The sequence below is a fragment of the Gorilla gorilla genome, chromosome 4, assembly GCF_029281585.2.
Source record: "Gorilla gorilla gorilla isolate KB3781 chromosome 4, NHGRI_mGorGor1-v2.1_pri, whole genome shotgun sequence".
In the NCBI taxonomy this organism is placed as follows: domain Eukaryota; kingdom Metazoa; phylum Chordata; class Mammalia; order Primates; family Hominidae; genus Gorilla; species Gorilla gorilla.
In genome coordinates, this window is record NC_073228.2 from 22,838,798 (window position 1) to 22,857,407 (window position 18,610).

The 18,610-nt window shown below is 36.4% G+C and overlaps 2 protein-coding genes across 6 annotated transcripts in view; both read left to right on the plus strand.

The window, feature by feature from the left end:
* The window catches only part of ABCA10 (ATP binding cassette subfamily A member 10), an 80,914-nt gene extending 76,210 nt beyond the window's left edge, over positions 1–4,704 (plus strand). Inside the window, exons 35-39 of the mRNA XM_063706150.1 lie at positions 223–342; positions 521–661; positions 2,647–2,726; positions 3,623–3,678; positions 3,786–4,704. Coding sequence (XP_063562220.1) covers positions 223–342; positions 521–661; positions 2,647–2,726; positions 3,623–3,678; positions 3,786–3,884 — 496 coding nt within the window. The 3' untranslated portion in view covers positions 3,885–4,704. The remainder of the gene's footprint in view (positions 1–222; positions 343–520; positions 662–2,646; positions 2,727–3,622; positions 3,679–3,785) is intronic.
* Positions 3,623–18,610, plus strand: part of ABCA6 (ATP binding cassette subfamily A member 6) — a 71,148-nt gene continuing 56,160 nt past the window's right edge. Inside the window, exons 1-5 of one of the 5 annotated variants that reach the window (XM_063706145.1) lie at positions 3,623–3,678; positions 12,120–12,260; positions 15,369–15,573; positions 16,619–16,777; positions 18,126–18,229. In XM_063706145.1, the coding sequence (XP_063562215.1) occupies positions 12,165–12,260; positions 15,369–15,573; positions 16,619–16,777; positions 18,126–18,229 (564 nt within the window). In that variant the 5' untranslated portion in view covers positions 3,623–3,678; positions 12,120–12,164. Of the gene's footprint in view, positions 3,679–10,889; positions 11,118–12,119; positions 12,261–15,368; positions 15,574–16,618; positions 16,778–18,125; positions 18,230–18,610 lie in introns of those variants that run through there. The other 4 variants (XM_063706148.1, XM_063706149.1, XM_063706146.1 and 1 more) reach the window with 4 other exon arrangements.

An 18,610-nucleotide genomic window follows, 5' to 3' on the forward strand; every position in this document is an offset into this window, starting at 1 on the left:
GTGATCCACTCATCTCAGCCTCCCAAGCAGCTGGGACCACAGGCATGTGCCACCATGCCTGGCTAATTTTTAAATTTTTTTGTGGAGATGGGGTTTCACCATGTTGCACAGGTTTCTTGCATCCTAACATAACATTTTCTCTTTAGATTTCCTGCTTTTTTCTATTTATCTATTTCCCCAAATTACTTTCTAAATGCAAACAATCCCTTACTTTATCTTTAGGCAGATACTTCAGGCTACCGTTAAAAACAAGGAGAGGGGCACCCTCTTGACCACCCATTACATGTCAGAGGCTGAGGCTGTGTGTGACCGTATGGCCATGATGGTGTCAGGAACGCTAAGGTGGGTGCCTGTCCTGACCAGCATGGGACTAGCATGTTCTTATAGAGAGAGTTTCAGTTTGCTATGAACAGCTGATGCTCTACAGCTCCCTAACCTGTAATTAAACACCTTCCTCTACAGTGAGAACCGAGGAAGAAATTAAGAGACAAGTATTTTTTCTTTATTTCCCCTGAACTAGGTGTATTGGTTCCATTCAACATCTGAAAAACAAGTTTGGTAAAGATTATTTACTAGAAATAAAAATGAAAGAACCTACCCAGGTGGAAGCTCTCCACACAGAGATTTTGAAGCTTTTCCCACAGGCTGCTTGGCAGGAAAGGTAAAGGATGTTTTTGGTTTGAGTGACAAGTATGAGTGTTTTCCAGTATTAGCATCAATTAGTTTTGTGCTAGTCTAAACCGGAAGAGAAAGGCAGAGTGGACTTATTCATCACAAAACAACCTGTTTGAGGATTGCTAGGATGCGTTACAAAAACTAAACAGTTATTTTCAGTGAGTGTTTTAGACCTCAGAAAAGGTGAATGGTGTGTGTGCGTGCATTCATATATGTGTGTAAATGGTGGAATGGCTTGGAGATTAAGAACAAAGTACAGACAAATTAAACTATCAACTTTTTAATGATTTTTAAAAAATAGACAATGAAAACAATGCTTTCACCTACAGGATTTTGCTGAATATAAATTGCATCAAGAGCTCCGTAACACAGACTTCCATGCTTGAGAAGGAGTGACTCTATCCTAAATTATTCAATTATAAATCATTTGATCCTCCCAATGTTTCTTTTAAAGTTGTATGTGGTCAACCATGGGTTACAAGTAATGGTAATCAAACCCTTGTGAATAGCAGAATGAGGCTGAATTTAATTGAAAGATGAACAGAATTTTCTTGTATACCATTTCTACTCATTTATTTTTATAATATTTGTTATATTTATTGAACACGTATTATCTGCTGCCGGCTGTGTATTGAATAGTCAACAAAATAGACAGGGTTCTTCCTTTTGGAGGTGAGGATATTAAGAAAATGAAGATACAAATAAATGAGGATATGACATTGAGGTAGGACTTTAAGACTGAGCAGGGTTTGGTCAGCTGAAGAGTGGGAGTAACAGACACTGTTTCCAGGAAACAGCACATTTAAAGAACTTAGGTCAAGAATGAATTCTACAAATGTCAAGGATGAAACAAAAGCTCATGTAGTTGATGTGTAAAGAGATATCCAAGTGGATATGCCAAAGTAAGAGATGTAGACTTGTGGCTCACAAGAGAAGGAAGAGGTCATTGAGATCTGGTCTGGCAACAAACACAGTGGGGGATTTTTTTTACCATATAGAAGACCATTAAACTAGGAGAATGTTGAGGCCAACAAGAGAGATAGGAAGTCGGATGAACCCCAGGAGCTCTCAGCTTTGAGATCGGATTGAGGAAGAAAATAAATCTTCCTGTGTGGACAGTACCACCACAACCATACCAACAAAGACTGAGGAGTATCTAGAACAGCACTGGCCAGTAGAATTTTTGTGATAATGAAAATGTCCTTTCTGTGCTGTCCAGGATGGTAGTCACTACACATATGTAGCTACTGAGTACTTCAGATGTGGCTGGTGTGAATGAGGAGTTGAATTTTCAATTTTATTTATTTTAATTACTTTAAATTTAAATAGCCACATGGATTTAATAGCTACTCTATTAAGCAGTGGAGGCCTAGAGAGTTAGAAGGAAAATTGTAAGTGTGGTTGTCTCAGAAGCTAAGAGAGAAAGAGTATGTTTGTTTTAAGGAGGGTGTGTACAATTTTATTTAATGCTTTTGAAAAGTTTGCAAAATGAGGACTGGAGAGTGTTCCTTGGATTGTGCAACATGAAAGGGGGTCTGAAGGTCAAGAAAAAAAATTTTTTTTAGCAGGAGAGAGTTCAACATATTTTAATTCTTATAGGAGAGATTGAAAATTAAATCTCAATCTCTCCTATGAGAGAGGGGAAAGGTAATGTAAACATTCTAGAAAGGCTGCTTTTTGAGAGTAAGTAAGAAATATAGCACAATAACAAAGTGCAGGCTGAGTGGGAAAGATTCTTAATCAGAGCTATTTCTCAGAATTTATCTTTAACATAAAATTAGAGGCAACCAGATTTTTGTTGTTATAACTTTTTTTATGATTGAATCTGTAATTTCACACTGATTCATGCTATATCAAATCAGACACTTATTTAAAGAACACATTGAAAAATTATTTTACTTTGCCTATTAATTCCTCCCCCGTGTTATCACACTGAAACTTAGTAATAAATCTCACTCTTCTTCCTGACAGATATTCATCTTTAATGGCGTATAAGTTACCTGTGGAGGATGTCCACCCTCTATCTCAGGCCTTTTTCAAGTTAGAGGCGAGTAAGTTTGGGTATATATAAATAAGACTTTATGTACTGGTTGCATATTTTCATGTGGAATATAGACTATGTAATTTGAAGTAGAACAATGAAATAATCAATCAAAACTTGAAAAATCCCTACCAGGATAGTCATAACAATCTCAAAGGAAATGAAGTCGTGGTCCTAGATGTTGGTTTGCTCCACCTGATTCTTCCTGTGCTGACCAGGAAGCCCAGCCACAAGTCAGTCAGGTTACTCTATCCTGCAGGATTGAATTGGGGTACCAGGGCTGTTTCTTACCATGACACCCGTGCATAGAATTGAAGGATAATTATGAGAATGTTGTCCCAAAGAATATCAAGGGGAGCTCTTGAGGTCTCTATGTTTCTAAAAGCCAAGGTACCAGGAGCAAATGTACAAGAGGCAACAGTTGGAGGACTGAGTGAAGGTCAGCGAAAGAAAACACAGAGGGGTGAGGTGTAACAAGTCACTATTGAAGAGGGGCTTCTGAACTAGTTCCAGAGACACTACGTATTTATGGCTATTGACGCAGAATGTACAAGTGTGAAAAGGGAGCCAGCATGGAGTGGACTCCTCTGTAGATTTACAAATATAGAATAAATTATTCTCGACAACTGATTTGGAGTCCAAAGCATATATGTAAAGAATCAAAAGGATAATACTAAAATAGGACACAAGGAGCTTTTTCGAGTTTATAGGAAACTGAATATGTTCATGCATGGCTATCTTTTATTAGCCATATCACCACTCTTCTTTATCCTTCAAGAAAATGTAATTATTTGGCCTATATCTTACAGTATCTAAACAATTTGAAGCTACTGTCTCTATTGTATGACTTTACAAACACTTGGAGAAAAATATATAAGCCACTAATATCAGTCTCTTTACATGCAGTGAAACAGACCTTCAACCTGGAGGAATACAGCCTCTCTCAGGCTACCTTGGAGCAGGTGGGTTTTCATTGAACGAGTGATCACCATCCAGATGACCTCTGTGTGAATCCATCTTTCAGACACACCCTGACATTTTTGTATCTTTTTTATTTTCTCTTACTTAGATATTCTTAGAACTCTGTAAAGAGCAGGAGCTGGGAAATGTTGATGATAAAATTGATACAACAGTTCAATGGAAACTTCTCCCACAGGAAGACCCTTAAAATGAAGAACCTCCTAACATTCAATTTTAGGTCCTACTACATTGTTAGTTTCCATAATTCTACAAGAATGTTTCCTTTTACTTCAGTTAACAAAAGAAAACATTTAATAAACATTCAATAATGATTAAAGTTTTCATTTTTAAAAATTTAGGATGAAGGAAACAAGGAAATATAGGGAAAAGTAGTAGACAAAATTAACAAAATCAGACATGTTATTCATCCCCAACATGGGTCTATTTTGTGCTTAAAAATAATTTAAAAATCATACAATATTAGGTTGGTTTTCGGTTATTATCAATAAAGCTAACACTGAGAACATTTTACAAATAAAAATATGAGTTTTTTAGCCTGAACTTCAAATGTATCAGCTATTTTTAAGCATTATTTACTCGGATTCTAATTTAATGTGACATTGACTATAAGAAGGTCTGATAAACTGATGAAATGGCACAGCATAACATTTAATTATAATGACATTCTGATTATAAAATAAATGCATGTGAATTTTAGTACATATTGAAGTTATATGGAAGAAGATAGCCATAATCTGTAAGAAAGTACCACAGTTAATATTTTCTTTAGCCAACTTATATTCAATGTATTTTTTATGGATCCTTTTTCAAAGGTAGTATCAGTAGGCATAGTCATTTTCTGTATCTTTTCACCTCACAGTTCATGAACATTTCCCATGTCATTATAGCACTTTTGTGTTATATAATTGCTGCATTAATGTTATAGCTGTATTGATGTAATACCAGAGTTGTTATGTTTGGGTTATATGCAAGTTTATTTCTTAGAAATAAAACTTTGATGGACTTTTCTTATGTTTTGTTCATTAGAGTCTTAAGGTAAGTGGTTAAGATATCAACTGATGGTTCTCTCTCTTCCGTAAGATCCATATAACTTTATTCTCTGACCTGTAAAAAAAAGTCATTATCCGTCTGCTATCATTTCGATATTTGACCCTGTGAATCTCATGTTGAAACTTGATTCCCAGTGTTGGAGGTGGGGCCCAGTGGGAGGTGTTTGGGTCATAGGGATGTATCCCTCATGAATTGCTTGGTGCTGTCCTTGCAATTATGAGTGAGTGCTCACTCTGTTAGTTCCCAGGGGAACTGGTAGTTAAAAAGAGCCTGGCATCTTCTCCCTCTCTCTGCCTCTCTCACCATGTGATCTTTGCACCTGCTGGCTCCACTTCACTTCTGCCAAGTAGAAGCAGTGTGAGGCCTCACTGGATGCAGATATTGGCACCACGCTTCTTGTACAACCTGTGGTTTCAGAATCCCAACTGAAAAAGTCAGCCTAAAAGTGTCCTGTGAAACACCTGGGAAGATAGGACGTCAGGCAAGCAACAACTTCAATGCAAAATGTGTCTTGTTCCAAAAGTGACAGGAGGACCACTGCCACAGAAACCACCCTAAAGTCAGAAGCAGCGGTAAGAAGATAGGCCTGATGGAAGCAGAGCTGACATGCAGTTGCTGACTTTCACATGCTTCCAACAAGCAGATTTTGCAGCAGAGCAATATGAAACATTGATTGGATGAATACAGAAGCAAATGAATCAGAAAATTTAGCAGGATTGTGTTAGATTGGGCAAAAAAAAAAAAAAACAACTGTTGCAAATAAAATGAATATACAGTTATTGCCCATAAATTCTCAGTGTCTCAATCCATTTAATGTTTTTTATTGTGGCAAAAATATAATAAAACAAAATTTGCTTGAAATAAATCAGACACAGAAGGAAAAATATTGTATGCTTACACTCATATGGAATATCTATTAACAAATTAGGCACATTCCCTGAGGCAGAAAGAAATTAAAAATTACTAGCGGCTAGGGGGAGGAGAGAGTGGGAGTTATCACTTAATGGTTACAGAATTCCTGTTTGGGTTGATGAAAAATTTGAGAACTAGACAGTGGTGCTGGTTGCACAATTTTGTGAATGCAATTAATGTCACTGAATTGTACACTTAAAAATTGTCAAAGTGGAGAATTCCATTCATTTAACTTTAAAAAATATAATTTTTAAAATCTTACATGTTTTGCCATAAAAATTATAGTATTTATACAATCTAAACTGGAAAATACTCTTTCTTAGCTAATACATTTTTCTATCATATACACACAGGATAATATTATATCTACTGTTATATAATTACTTAACATCATACTACGAACATCACACCTTCCTTGTTTATTGTATACCTATGTCAGTTTAAGTCAATTTTTTTTTTTGTAGTGTGTATGTAGTATTTCAGTGTTTGGATGTACCAAAACTTTTTAGTTGAGAATAAATTGAAAGATATACAGGTTGTTTCTCAGTTTTCCTGTTAGAAACAATGCTGCAGAAGTTCTGTCCCTCTAGAGAACCCTGCCAAAGATACACATGCAACATTCTTCCATATATATATATATATATTCCATATTATATATTCCATATTATATATTCCATATATATATATTCCATATATATATTCCATGTGTATATATTCCGTGTGTATATATTCCGTGTGTATATATTCCGTGTGTATATATTCCGTGTGTGTACATTCCGTGTGTGTACATTCCGTGTGTGTACATTCCGTGTGTGTACATTCCGTGTGTGTACATTCCGTGTGTGTACATTCCGTGTGTGTACATTCCGTGTGTGTACATTCCGTGTGTACATTCCGTGTGTGTACATTCCGTGTGTACATTCCGTGTGTGTACATTCCGTGTGTACATTCCGTGTGTGTACATTCCGTGTGTACATTCCGTGTGTGTACATTCCGTGTGTACATTCCGTGTGTGTACATTCCGTGTGTGTACATTCCGTGTGTACATTCCGTGTGTGTACATTCCATATATATATATATACTCATATATATATATTATATATGGGAGTTTATATATATGGGAGATATATATATATATGGGAGTTTATTTAGTAGTATTAACTAATACAATCACAAGGTCCCACAATAGGCTGTCTGCAAGCTGAGGAGCAAGGAAGCCAGTCCGAGTCCCAAAGCTGAAGAAACTTGGAGTCCGATATTTGAGGGCAGGAAGCATCCAGCACAGGAGAAAGATGTAGGCTGTGAGGCTAAGCTAGTCTAGCTTTTTCACGTTTTTCTGCCTGCTTTTTATTCTGGCCGAGCTGGCAGCTGATTAGATGGTGCCTACCCAGATTAGGAGTGGGTCTGCCCTTCCCAGCCCACTGACTCAAGTTTTAATCTCCTTTGGCAACACCCTTACAGACACACCCAGGATCAGTACTTTGTGTCTTTCAATCTAATCAAGTTGACACTGGGTATTAACCATTACAGCAATTATCTATGTAATCACTTCAAATATATTCCTAGAATGTCTGGGTCATTGTGTGGAGTTGTACCAATGCATTCCATCCCTAGCTGTCCAGAAATTTACCCAGAAAGGAAGGAATTAGAGACTGTTGGCAGTAATGCCAAGTGAAGTGCCCATTTCTATAAACAAAAAAAATGGCAGAAATATACAGCTAAAATGGAACTAAGAAAGGTCCCAGGCTCTTATTATAACATTGTTAACATCCCAAATAATTATTTAGTAGACTAAAGAAAGATGCCAGGAGCTAGCACATACTGCTCCAATCTGTGATTAGATTGGGAAAGGTGGAAAGTGAAGAGAAATTTGAAAGCCCGTATTGCATTCTTCGACCTTGGCTGGGGGACTTATGAAATCGTGATCCAGCTAAGGGAAAGCCTGTAATATCACTGAACAGAACAGAGAGTTCAGTCAAGGAAGAAAATGCTCAGCCTCATGATCATTCTACCATGTGGTTTCATTTTGTTGTTGTGTTTTTTTCACTTGCAACCAGTCTAGGGGGTCACCCAGAAAGAAAAAAGTCCTACCAAGAACCCTGGCTACTCAGCCAAAACCATCTCCAGGCTGTGGTAGTAACTGAAGTGAAGAGGACTTTTGTTTCTGGTGAACCTTGTATCTGTCTTACAAAGAGAAATGAAGGGGAAGGAAAAAAGGGGTTAGCCTGTCAGGAAAAAAAAAAGGAAAAAGAAGAAAGGGAAGGAAGGAAGGAAGGGAGGAGGGAGGAGGGAGAAAGAAAAGAAAAGAGAAAGGAAAGAAAGAGAAAAGAAAAAAGAGAAAGAGAAAGGAAGGAAGGAGAAATTATTACTGACCTAATCAATGGCCAGCAGAGTCCAAGCACCATACTGATGAATCTAGACTTCTTTAATATTGGTCATTAATGGGAAAAAATCATTGGCCAGATGAGAAAAATTAGACTACAGAATGATCAATCCAAGTGCGATAATCAGCAAAGTTCCCCAAAGAAACACACATAATTGTAAAAAAAAAAAAAAAGGGAAGATCTTAAAAATACTACTACTTAGAATTTTGTATTAGTCACATTTGAGAGAGCTTGCTTAGCTCACAATAATTTCCCCCTTAGTTCTTAAGTTTTCTAATAGTCTCATTTGTTTGTCCTACTGATTTGTTTTCATGTTAGACTTTTGATTATGAGTTTATCTTCTGGGAGGAATATTTCTTTTACCTCTGTTGCTTTGTGTTCTGAAATTTGGATGTATCTTTATGGAATTTTTGTGTTTTCTCTGTGACACTCCAGGATAGTAAGAGGAGGAGGAAGGAAGAGGAGGAAGGAGGAGGAGGAGGAGGAGGGGAAGTAACAGCAAATAACATTTTTTGAGCTTTTACAATTTTCCCTCATTTTTCTATGTACTTACATAGATGAATTTAACCCCTACAATAACCTTATATATCTATTAATACTGTTGTTTTTCCACTTTTGGGGGGTAAAAAACCTGAGGGCGTGAGAGTTAAGTGGATTGTGCAAGGTCACACAGCTAGTACATGGCAGAGCCAGAATTTGGACACAAGTTTGGCTCCAGAGTGTTTAACTCCTGTAATACATCTCTGGACAGGTTATTATACTGGGAGAATAAATTCAGATCCTTCTCCTGTCTCTTGTACCTGATACATGCTCTACATACTTTGTGGTTTCATTTTCTATGGGCAATTTATCTATCTATCTATCTATCTATCTATCTATCTATCTATCTATCTATCTATCTACTATCTGTCTGTCTGTCTGTCTTCCAGAAATTGGGCAGAGAATACAGCTTTGCTCTCCCCTGAGGTTGTAGGTGAAATTTTCCTAGTCTGTTTTTAGCACCGGACAGTCCTATAAACCCTCTGGATTCCTGCAGGAATATGAACTCCAGCTTACCAAACTTTCAAGGACCAAGTTCAGGCCAGAGGGTCATTAAAACACCTGAGGCTTGGTTTTCAGTCCAGTATATCCTTGAACTGCTGGAGTGTCTGAAATGCCACTCACAACTTAAGGGAAACTTTAAATTCCTTTTCAGTTTTAACACCTGGAAACATGTCTTTCTGTCTTTTTTTGTTTCTTCCATTGTTGTTTACATTCTTCATCTTTTTTCTTCGTTTTTTGAATTTGACTATATATTGGAAATTCAATTTGGGGATATATTTTACCCACCACTTCCATGCCCTTCTAGCTGGAGGCTGGGCACTTTAGTATATTAGATCACCATTTGTGGGGAAATTGTCACATTACATAAGGAAAACAGCCTCCCAAAATGAAAATAAATAAGAGGAAACAGGTCAAGAAAAAGGAAGAGAAAGCATACACAAGAAACAATGGTAAGAAATGAAACTAATAAATATATTTAATCTAAATAATTATCATTGATATTGTAGCTGTGAATTTTGATACAATTATAAGAATGGCAGAATGAAAATGATTCCTAAAATAAAGTATAAAGGGTCTAAAACAATGATAACAACAAAAAAATTCATAAAAGCCTTAACTGTATTCCAGGTGGTTTAAAAGTAACTTTGAGTTTTGTTATATTACTATTACAAAATGTTAAGTGTTTATGACCTCCCTTCCCACACCCCATGAGAACTTTAGAACACCTTTATTAACGGTGCTTGTGCCAATTTTCAATGTAAAAAAAGTGGCATTTCACTGTTGACTATTTTTAAAAACAGAAGTAATTGCCAAGGAGAGAAATTATATATATATGTATATATATATATGTGTGTATATATATATGTGTATATATATATATACACACACACACAAAACACACACATTATATATATATACACACACACATTATATATATACACACATTATATATATATACACTATATATATATACATTTTATATATATATGTATACACACACACAGGCACACACATATGCACATAATAGTATCGTGGCTGTAGTTGTCATTGCTGTTTAAATTATCTGCTTTGCTCCAGAAAGTTTCTCAGCTTTATGATTATTAACATCTGCGGATTGGGAGCCATGTCAAATATTTGAGATTTCCCAATTCATGGACTTTGATTTCCTGTTTTGCCATTCACTGTGGCAGGTCAAGAAAAGTTTGCAACTCTTTACAGAGCAGAGAGAGACAGACTATGCTATATGAATTAAACATGTTTCAGTTTGTTCTAGTCTTCATGCACAAAAATTTATCTGAATCTTTTTATATGTTTTGTAGACCTGGGCAAACCACTGGCTTATTTTGTTCATATGTATTATGAAATCCTGCATCCACTGTGAAGAGGGTGGGAGCAACAAATTTGTTAAAAATTCTTCATTTGTCTGTCCTAGGAGTTTCTCCAAGGCATACTATGGATTGCTTAGCTTTATTAGGAAAAAAAATCAGCTCCAGAATATTCTGCTTACTTAGTCTGAATTAGTTAAATATACAACTAACTGGCAGTTGTGTTTATTCATCAGTAGTGAAAAGAAAATAGATACAGATTTCTTATACAAATTTAACTGCTTTGTTTGGTTAGTTATTGTTTTTACTCTTTCTTGTTCCTGCCTCCATCTTGGTCTCATCATTTCTGAAGAACTAGTTCCATTTTCCTTGTTTACCGTTTTCCCCCTTATCCCCGTAGTTGAAAGGCTAAGTGAACAAACACAGAGTTTATTTTATTCCCAACCAACCACGGAACAGTCATTTCCTTGCAGAATAATTGGCTTAGGGAGAAAGAGACACAGAAAACAAAACAAGTTCATCATGTACAGCTTGGTCTGGCTACACCCCTTTTCAGAAACCAGGCTGTGTAAGAGCTGCTGGAGTAGGCACCCATTTAAAGAAAAAATGAAGAAGCAGCAATAAAGAAGTTGTAATCGTTACCTAGACAAACAGAGAACTGGTTTTGACAGTGTTTCTAGAGTGCTTTTTATTATTTTCCTGACAGTAAGTAAAGCTCTATTTTGTTGTGCTGTGCCAAATATGTGGGTGGACACTGCTAAAATCAATCTATTTTTCAGATGTTTCCCAATTCTTATGTGTTTTATGTTAAAGACCTAAGACTAAATTTTTCTGCTTTTTCCCAACCACTTTTTATTGTGTAGATTGTAACAGTAAGACATAGAAAAATGGAAAAAATTTGCTTCTGTGCTAGCTGAGGGAGAATTATCTGAATATTTTGATGTAAAAATATGAAAGAATTTCATTTTGAGGTTACAGAAAAGAAAACAAATTGTGTTTCTTAATTTGCAAATCTTTGGGCAAAATTACTTTCCCGTGTGATTTATTTTTGCTCCTTTTAAAGCTAATTTTGTAGTTTCATTAGTTATTCAGGGACTTCTGAATTCAGAAAATTGAGAGAAATTGCTTTATTCTTCCTGTATCTCAGAATCAAGTTTCAAGTAGTTTGAGCCTGGATTATGATTTACAACCTATCTCTTTTCATAAAAGTTGATTCAATCTGAAGGCAAAATTACAAGAAAACACTTTATTGAGGTTGTATCTAGTGGATGTAATTTATTATTCAGACAAATTTAAGTAATCAGACTTTTGATGTTAATTTGATTAGCTCTGAGATTTCAGTTTAAATGTAAAGAACAAGAAATGGCTGTTAACAGGATGAAATTAATTTAATCACTCTATTCATGTACTTAAAGTTCTCTCATACAAGGCCAAAAATGTGAAATTATCTTATAGGTTCTGAAGTTGAATTACAGCTTTTCCATTTCAGTACTCCAAGTTATTGCAAAATTGTGATAATAATCACTCTGCCTTCCCACCATCACCCACTCCCCTAAAAAGCTTAAGGTGAAATATTTGAGGTGAAATTTTACAGTCATAAATTGTTGAAATAATATTTTAAATTCATGTTTACACTTTTTAAAGGTAGTAAATATTTTCCTCAACACTATGATCAAGGTTTTTCTTATTACACTTATTTTTTTCTAGGTTGTGTTCCACCATGATTACTTTCTCCTTCAGCGAATAGGCTAAATGAATATGAAACAGAAAAGCGTGTATCAGCAAACCAAAGCACTTCTGTGCAAGAATTTTCTTAAGAAATGGAGGATGAAAAGAGAGAGCTTATTGGTATGTTTAAAAATTTGTCTCTTTCCACAGTTAGCACTCTTACAGTGTTTCATTACCTACTGATTCTCTTATGTTCTCTTTTAATTAGTAGATGGGATTTATTGATTTTACCAGTTCTCTCTAGTTGTATTTGTTGAATTGAGAGACTGAAGAATAACATAAAATTATTAAAGACTAAAAGAATTACTCATATAAAAAGAGATTAAGTGAACATTTAATTATATGGTAAATTACAGCAACTGCTAGAGCTACTACCAAATGTTATACACTTAGAGCCAAGAAGTACAAAAAAAATGTTGTCAGAAGAAATGGAGACATTTTAATTTTGTGGATTTATTTTCAAGGACATGAATTTTCTACACAAAAATTGTTTTTAAGAATTATGATCAACTAACACCACTGAAAGTCAGTTTGCATCAAGCAGGTGGGCTAATCGTAGATGACTAGCCCAAATCTCAGTGGCTTAACACAGCAAATGTTTATTTTTTTATTTTTTATTTTTTTATTATTATTATACTTTAAGTTTTAGGGTACATGTGCACAATGTGCAGGTTAGTTACATACATATACATGTGCCATGTTGGTGTGCTGCACCCATTAACTCGTCATTTAGCATTAGGTATATCTCCTAATGCTATCCCTCCCCCCTCCCCCCATCCCACAACAGGCCCCAGAGTGTGATGTTCCCCTTCCTGTGTCCATGTGTTCTCATTGTTCAATTCCCATCTGTGAGTGAGAACATGCGGTGTTTGGTTTTTTGTCCTTACGATAGTTTACTGAGAATGATGATTTCCAATTTCATCCATGTCCCTACAAAGGACATGAACTCATCATTTTTTATGGCTGCATAGTATTCCATGGTGTATATGTGCCACATTTTCTTAATCCAGTCTATCATTGTTGGACATTTGGGTTGGTTACAAGTGTTTGCTATTGTGAATAGTGCCGCAATAAACATACGTGTGCATGTGTCTTTATAGCAGCATGATTTGTAGTCCTTTGGGTATACACCCAGTAATGAGATGGCTGGGTCAAATGGTATTTCTAGTTCTAGATCCCTGAGGAATCGCCACACTGACTTCCACAATGGTTGAACTAGTTTACAGTCCCACCAACAGTGCAAAAGTGTTCCTATTTCTCCACATCCTCTCCAGCGCCTGTTGTTTCTTGACTTTTTAATGATTGCCATTCTAACTGGTGTGAGATGGTATCTCATTGTGGTTTTGATTTGCATTTCTCTGATGGCCAGTGATGGTGAGCATTTTTTCATGTGTTTTTTGGCTGCATAAATGTCTTCTTTTGAGAAGTGTCTTTTCATATCCTTTGCCCACTTTTTGATGGGGCTGTTTATTTTTTTCTTGCAAATTTGTTTGAGTTCATTGTAGATTCTGGATATTAGCCCTTTGTCAGATGAGTAGGTTGGGAAAATTTTCTCCCATTTTGTAGGTTGCCTGTTCACTCTGATGGTAGTTTCTTTTGCTGTGCAGAAACTCTTTAGTTTAATTAGATCTCATTTGTCAATTTTGGCTTTTGTTGCCATTGCTTTTGGTGTTTTAGACATGAAGTCCTTGCCCATGCCTATGTCCTGAATGGTAATGCCTAGGTTTTCTTCTAGGGTTTTTTTATGGTTTTAGGTCTAATGTTTAAGTCTTTAATCCATCTTGAATTAATTTTTGTATAAGGTATAAGGAAGGGATCCAGTTTCAGCTTTCTACATATGGCTAGCCAGTTTTCCCAGCACCATTTATTAAATAGGGAATCCTTTCCCCATTGCTTGTTTTTCTCAGGTTTGTCAAAGATCAGATAGTCGTAGATATGCGGCGTTATTTCTGAGGGCTCTGTTCTGTTCCATTGATCTATATCTCTGTTTTGGTACCAGTACCATGCTGTTTTGGTTACTGTAGCCTTGTAGTATAGTTTGAAGTCAGGTAGCGTGATGCCTCCAGCTTTGTTCTTTTGGCTTAGGATTGACTTGGTGATGCGGGCTCTTTTTTGGTTCCATATGAACTTTAAAGTAGTTTTTTCCAATTCTGTGAAGAAAGTCATTGGTAGCTTGATGGGGATGGCATTGAATCTATAAATTACCTTGGGCAGTATGGCCATTTTCACGATATTGATTCTTCCTACCCATGAGCATGGAATGTTCTGAGCCAAATCATGAGTGAATCCCATTCACAATTGCTTCAAAGAAAATAAAATACTTAGGAATCCAACTTACAAGGGACGTGAAGGACCTCTTCAAGGAGAACTACAAAGCACTGCTCAATGAAATAAAAGAGGATACAAGCAAATGTTTATTTTTAACTCCTCATGGTCTAATGAAAGTTGAGAGTGGAAGTAAAGTAGGTTGGGTGGGTGAAGAAATCTTCTCCACACAATCATTCAGGCACCTAGGCTTCATCCAGGACCTCTGCCACCATCTTGGACCTTGAAGACCTCTAGAGGATCCTCTGCATTCAGTCATAAGATCAGGAAATAGTGGGACCAAGACAGTGAGAATATAGAAAGTTGTATATGTCCATGAACGAGGCCTGGAAGTGATGCATATCACTTCTGCCCATATCCTGTGGTCCAGGAAATCATTCGGTTCCACTTAATTTCAGTAGGCTGAGAATGCAGTCTAGCATGGTGCCAAAGAGGTAATGATGATTGACATTGGTGAACAGCAATAGTAGTAGCCTCCACCAGCCAGTTCCTTTTCATTTTCTTTAGTTTACAATACAAGGATATGACAACTGGTCAAAATATTGCTATTTGCCACCATAAACTCTATCTAGGATACTCCATGTCTTATAAATTCTATAGTCAGCTGCCCATGCATATAGAGATTGTCATCCTGTTATTCACTCCATTAGTTTCTATGACGGCTTCTGCAGGAGTTCATGATTTAATGCAAAAGTTTTGTTCTAGTATTAGAGAATGATAAATGTGGCTACTGTCTCAGTATTTATCTTTCATTTGATTCTCCATGCTCTGAAGCTTGGAGAGCAGAGAGAACATAACTGTATAGCACAATTGGAATTTGTTTTCAACAGTATTTTGTATTAACTGAGATCTTTAAGTGAACGCAACCTTAATTCATTGTTTTTCTTTTTATATGCATTACAGGAATGGGGCCTCTCAATACTTCTAGGACTGTGTATTGCTCTGTTTTCCAGTTCCATGAGAAATGTCCAGTTTCCTGGAATGGCTCCTCAGAATCTGGGAAGGGTAGATAAATTTAATAGCTCTTCTTTAATGGTTGTGTATACACCAATATCTAATTTAACCCAGCAGATAATGAATAAAACTGCACATGCTCCTCTTTTGAAAGGTAGGTGTACTCATGGCAAAAAAAGAGTTACTGATAGATGTCTATATACTGTTGATAAGTTGTCTACACATTAATTTGAAGTTACAGTCATATATTATGCTAATAACTTAAGTACTAAAATAGCATACAAATCTGGTTAGATTATTGCTTTCTCTCACAACAACTAGCCTTTGAAATATTTTCAGCTTGTTGGGAGTCCAGTTTAGGAAGGTCCATATTTCTACTGGAATATAACTAAACCCAGATTTATACTTTTAGATTTGCAGGATAGTATCTAGAAGGAATATAGTCATTGAAAATTGTGTGTGTTTTTAACATGGCATACAATGATTAAGATTTGTATCTCAGGAAAAAAATCTAAATAAATAAAATAGGTCATGGTTATTGAACAGTAATTTCATAACTTTGAAAAGTAGAAATGAATAATCTGATGATTATTCTGTTCTGAATATAGTACAATCAGTAAACATCTTTAAAAGTCTTTATTCTAAATGAGATCATTATGATGTAACCAAAATAAGCAAAATGCATATTTCATTCACGGGCAAATTGGGTGCAATTTGGCTATTTACTCTTTAATCCTCCATTCCTGACAAGTGAAATTCCTGGCTATTGAAAATAGAGTCACTTTTAAAAAATCTTGTTTTCTGCAGAAGGCAAAGGTCGTATAAATTGTCTTTGCTTCAGTAAATCTGAAATAAGGAATCCCTGACTGTATAGTAACTACAACAATTACTTCTGTTTTTGTACTCTGATTCTCTTATGCATACTTAATTTGGCACAATTTTTTCTTTATGTACCTAAAACTTGCCCTGATACTTGTCATTATGAAAATAAAACATGTAATTCTTATGCATGTCTTCTGACTGTAGAATCTAAACCATTAAATTTCCCCTCTTGCATTTGGGTTAAAATTGATTTAAATGGAAAATGATTTTAATTTAAGTCTAATGAAATTATATGGGGAAACAGTTGAATATCACATTATGTTGTGGCAAAACTCTGTTACAATTTTCTATGTCTATTTTTACCTTGTAATTCACAGGAACAAGTGTCATTGGGGCACCAAATAAAACACACATGGACGAAATACTTCTGGAAAATTTACCATATGCTATGGGAATCATCTTTAATGAAACTTTCTCTTATAAGTTAATATTTTTCCAGGGATATAACAGTCCACTTTGGAAAGAAGATTTCTCAGGTGACTTTCCATATCAAATATCATTAGGGAATTTTTCATGTTTTCAACATAAAGAACAGAGGAGGTTGGGAAACAGAGATGCTTTCAATGACACATGAGAAAACAGGGAAAGCCCATTTCATTGCTGAACTTATTTCAAGGTCAATCGTATGTTCCTACTACAGGATGACTGCAAAAATTGTAGAGTTATCCAACATATATGTGTTGAGCGTGCAGATGCATGTGTCAAAGGACACATGAGTAACCAAGACTGACAGGCCCCAGCCTCAGGTGAGATTCCAGGTTAGCAGCAAAGACAGACATTGAAGAATTAATGACAAGTACAAGAAAAAGTGTTTCATAGGCATTTAGACCAGGGGTTCCTAATAGTGGGATTAGAGAAGTCCTACCTGGGGAAATGATGTTTAAAGGGAGACCAGAATGAATAGCAGGTGTGAGGTGCTAGAAGCATTGTGTTTCAGATAGAAGAAAGGTAATTGTGAAGGCCCTGAGGTGAGAAAGGACATCTGTTCCTAGATCTGGAAGAAGAGCAGTATAGCTGAACAAGGAACATGAAAAGGAATATAATGGGAGAGTGAAGCTGAAGTCACTCAAGTGCTACCTCCTGTGGCATCTTGTAAACCTAGGCAAGGAATAGCCACTGAGTCACTTTAATCAGGGCAAAAGTGTAATTTGGTTTCCAAAATTAGGGGAACACTCCAGATACAGCCTGGGGAATAGATTGCCAAGAGGCTATGGAGAATGTTAAGAAACAAGGAGTCCATTATGGCTGGAGTAGAGTGTTTGCTTTCATCTCCTTTTTATTTTCTAAGACTTTCTAAGCATGCTGTGGTCTGCAAGAATAAAATTGCTTTATTAAAAACTTTCATTTATTTACTTCCTTTTTCTATGTAGTTAAAAGTCTACTGGTGGGCCAGCCATGATGGCTCACACCTGTAATCCCAGCACTTTGAGAGGCCGAGGTGCACGGATCACCTGAGGTCAGGAGTTTGAGACCAGCCTGGCCAACATGGTGAAAGCCTGTCTCTACTAAAAATACAAAATTTAGCTAGACAGCGTGGCCTGTGCCTATAATCCCAGCTTTGGGAGGCTGAGGTAGGAGAATCACTTGAACCCAGGAGGTGGAGGTTGCAGTGAGCTGAGATTGCGCCACTGCACTCCAGCCTGGGCAACAGAGTGAGACTTCATCTTCAAAAAAAAAAGACAACCACAACAAAAACGAAACACCACCACCAAAAAAGTTTACTGGTAGAGTCTCCTGTAGATTGTTTTCTTTTCAATACTTGTTTCATATTCTCCAACTGCCCTCGTCCCATAATGTTGGCTGTGCTTTTCTTTGTGCTTACAGCTCATTGCTGGGATGGATATGGTGAGTTTTCATGTACATTGACCAAATACTGGAATAGAGGATTTGTGGCTTTACAAACAGCTATTAATACAGCCATTATAGAAGTAAGTGCTTGATTGAAAAGTTCTACTAATTAATGTCAGCTACTTCCAGAGACCTCAAGATTTTGATGAAAGATAATTGTCTTAGTCCGTTTGTACTGCTACAACAAAATACTTGAGATTGGGTAATTTGTAAAGGACAGAAATTTATTTCTGGAGGCTGAGAAGTGCAAGATCAAGGTGTTGGCAGGCTCAAAGACTGGTAAAGGTCCATTCCTCATAGATAGCACCGTCTAAGTGTCCTCACGTGATGAAAGAATGGAGAGCAAAAACTGCCTCAGCTAGTTCCCTCTAGCCTTTTACAAGGCACTAATCCATTCATGAGGGCTCCACCCTCATGACCCAACCACTACCCCAAAGGCCCTCCCTCCTAATACCATCACA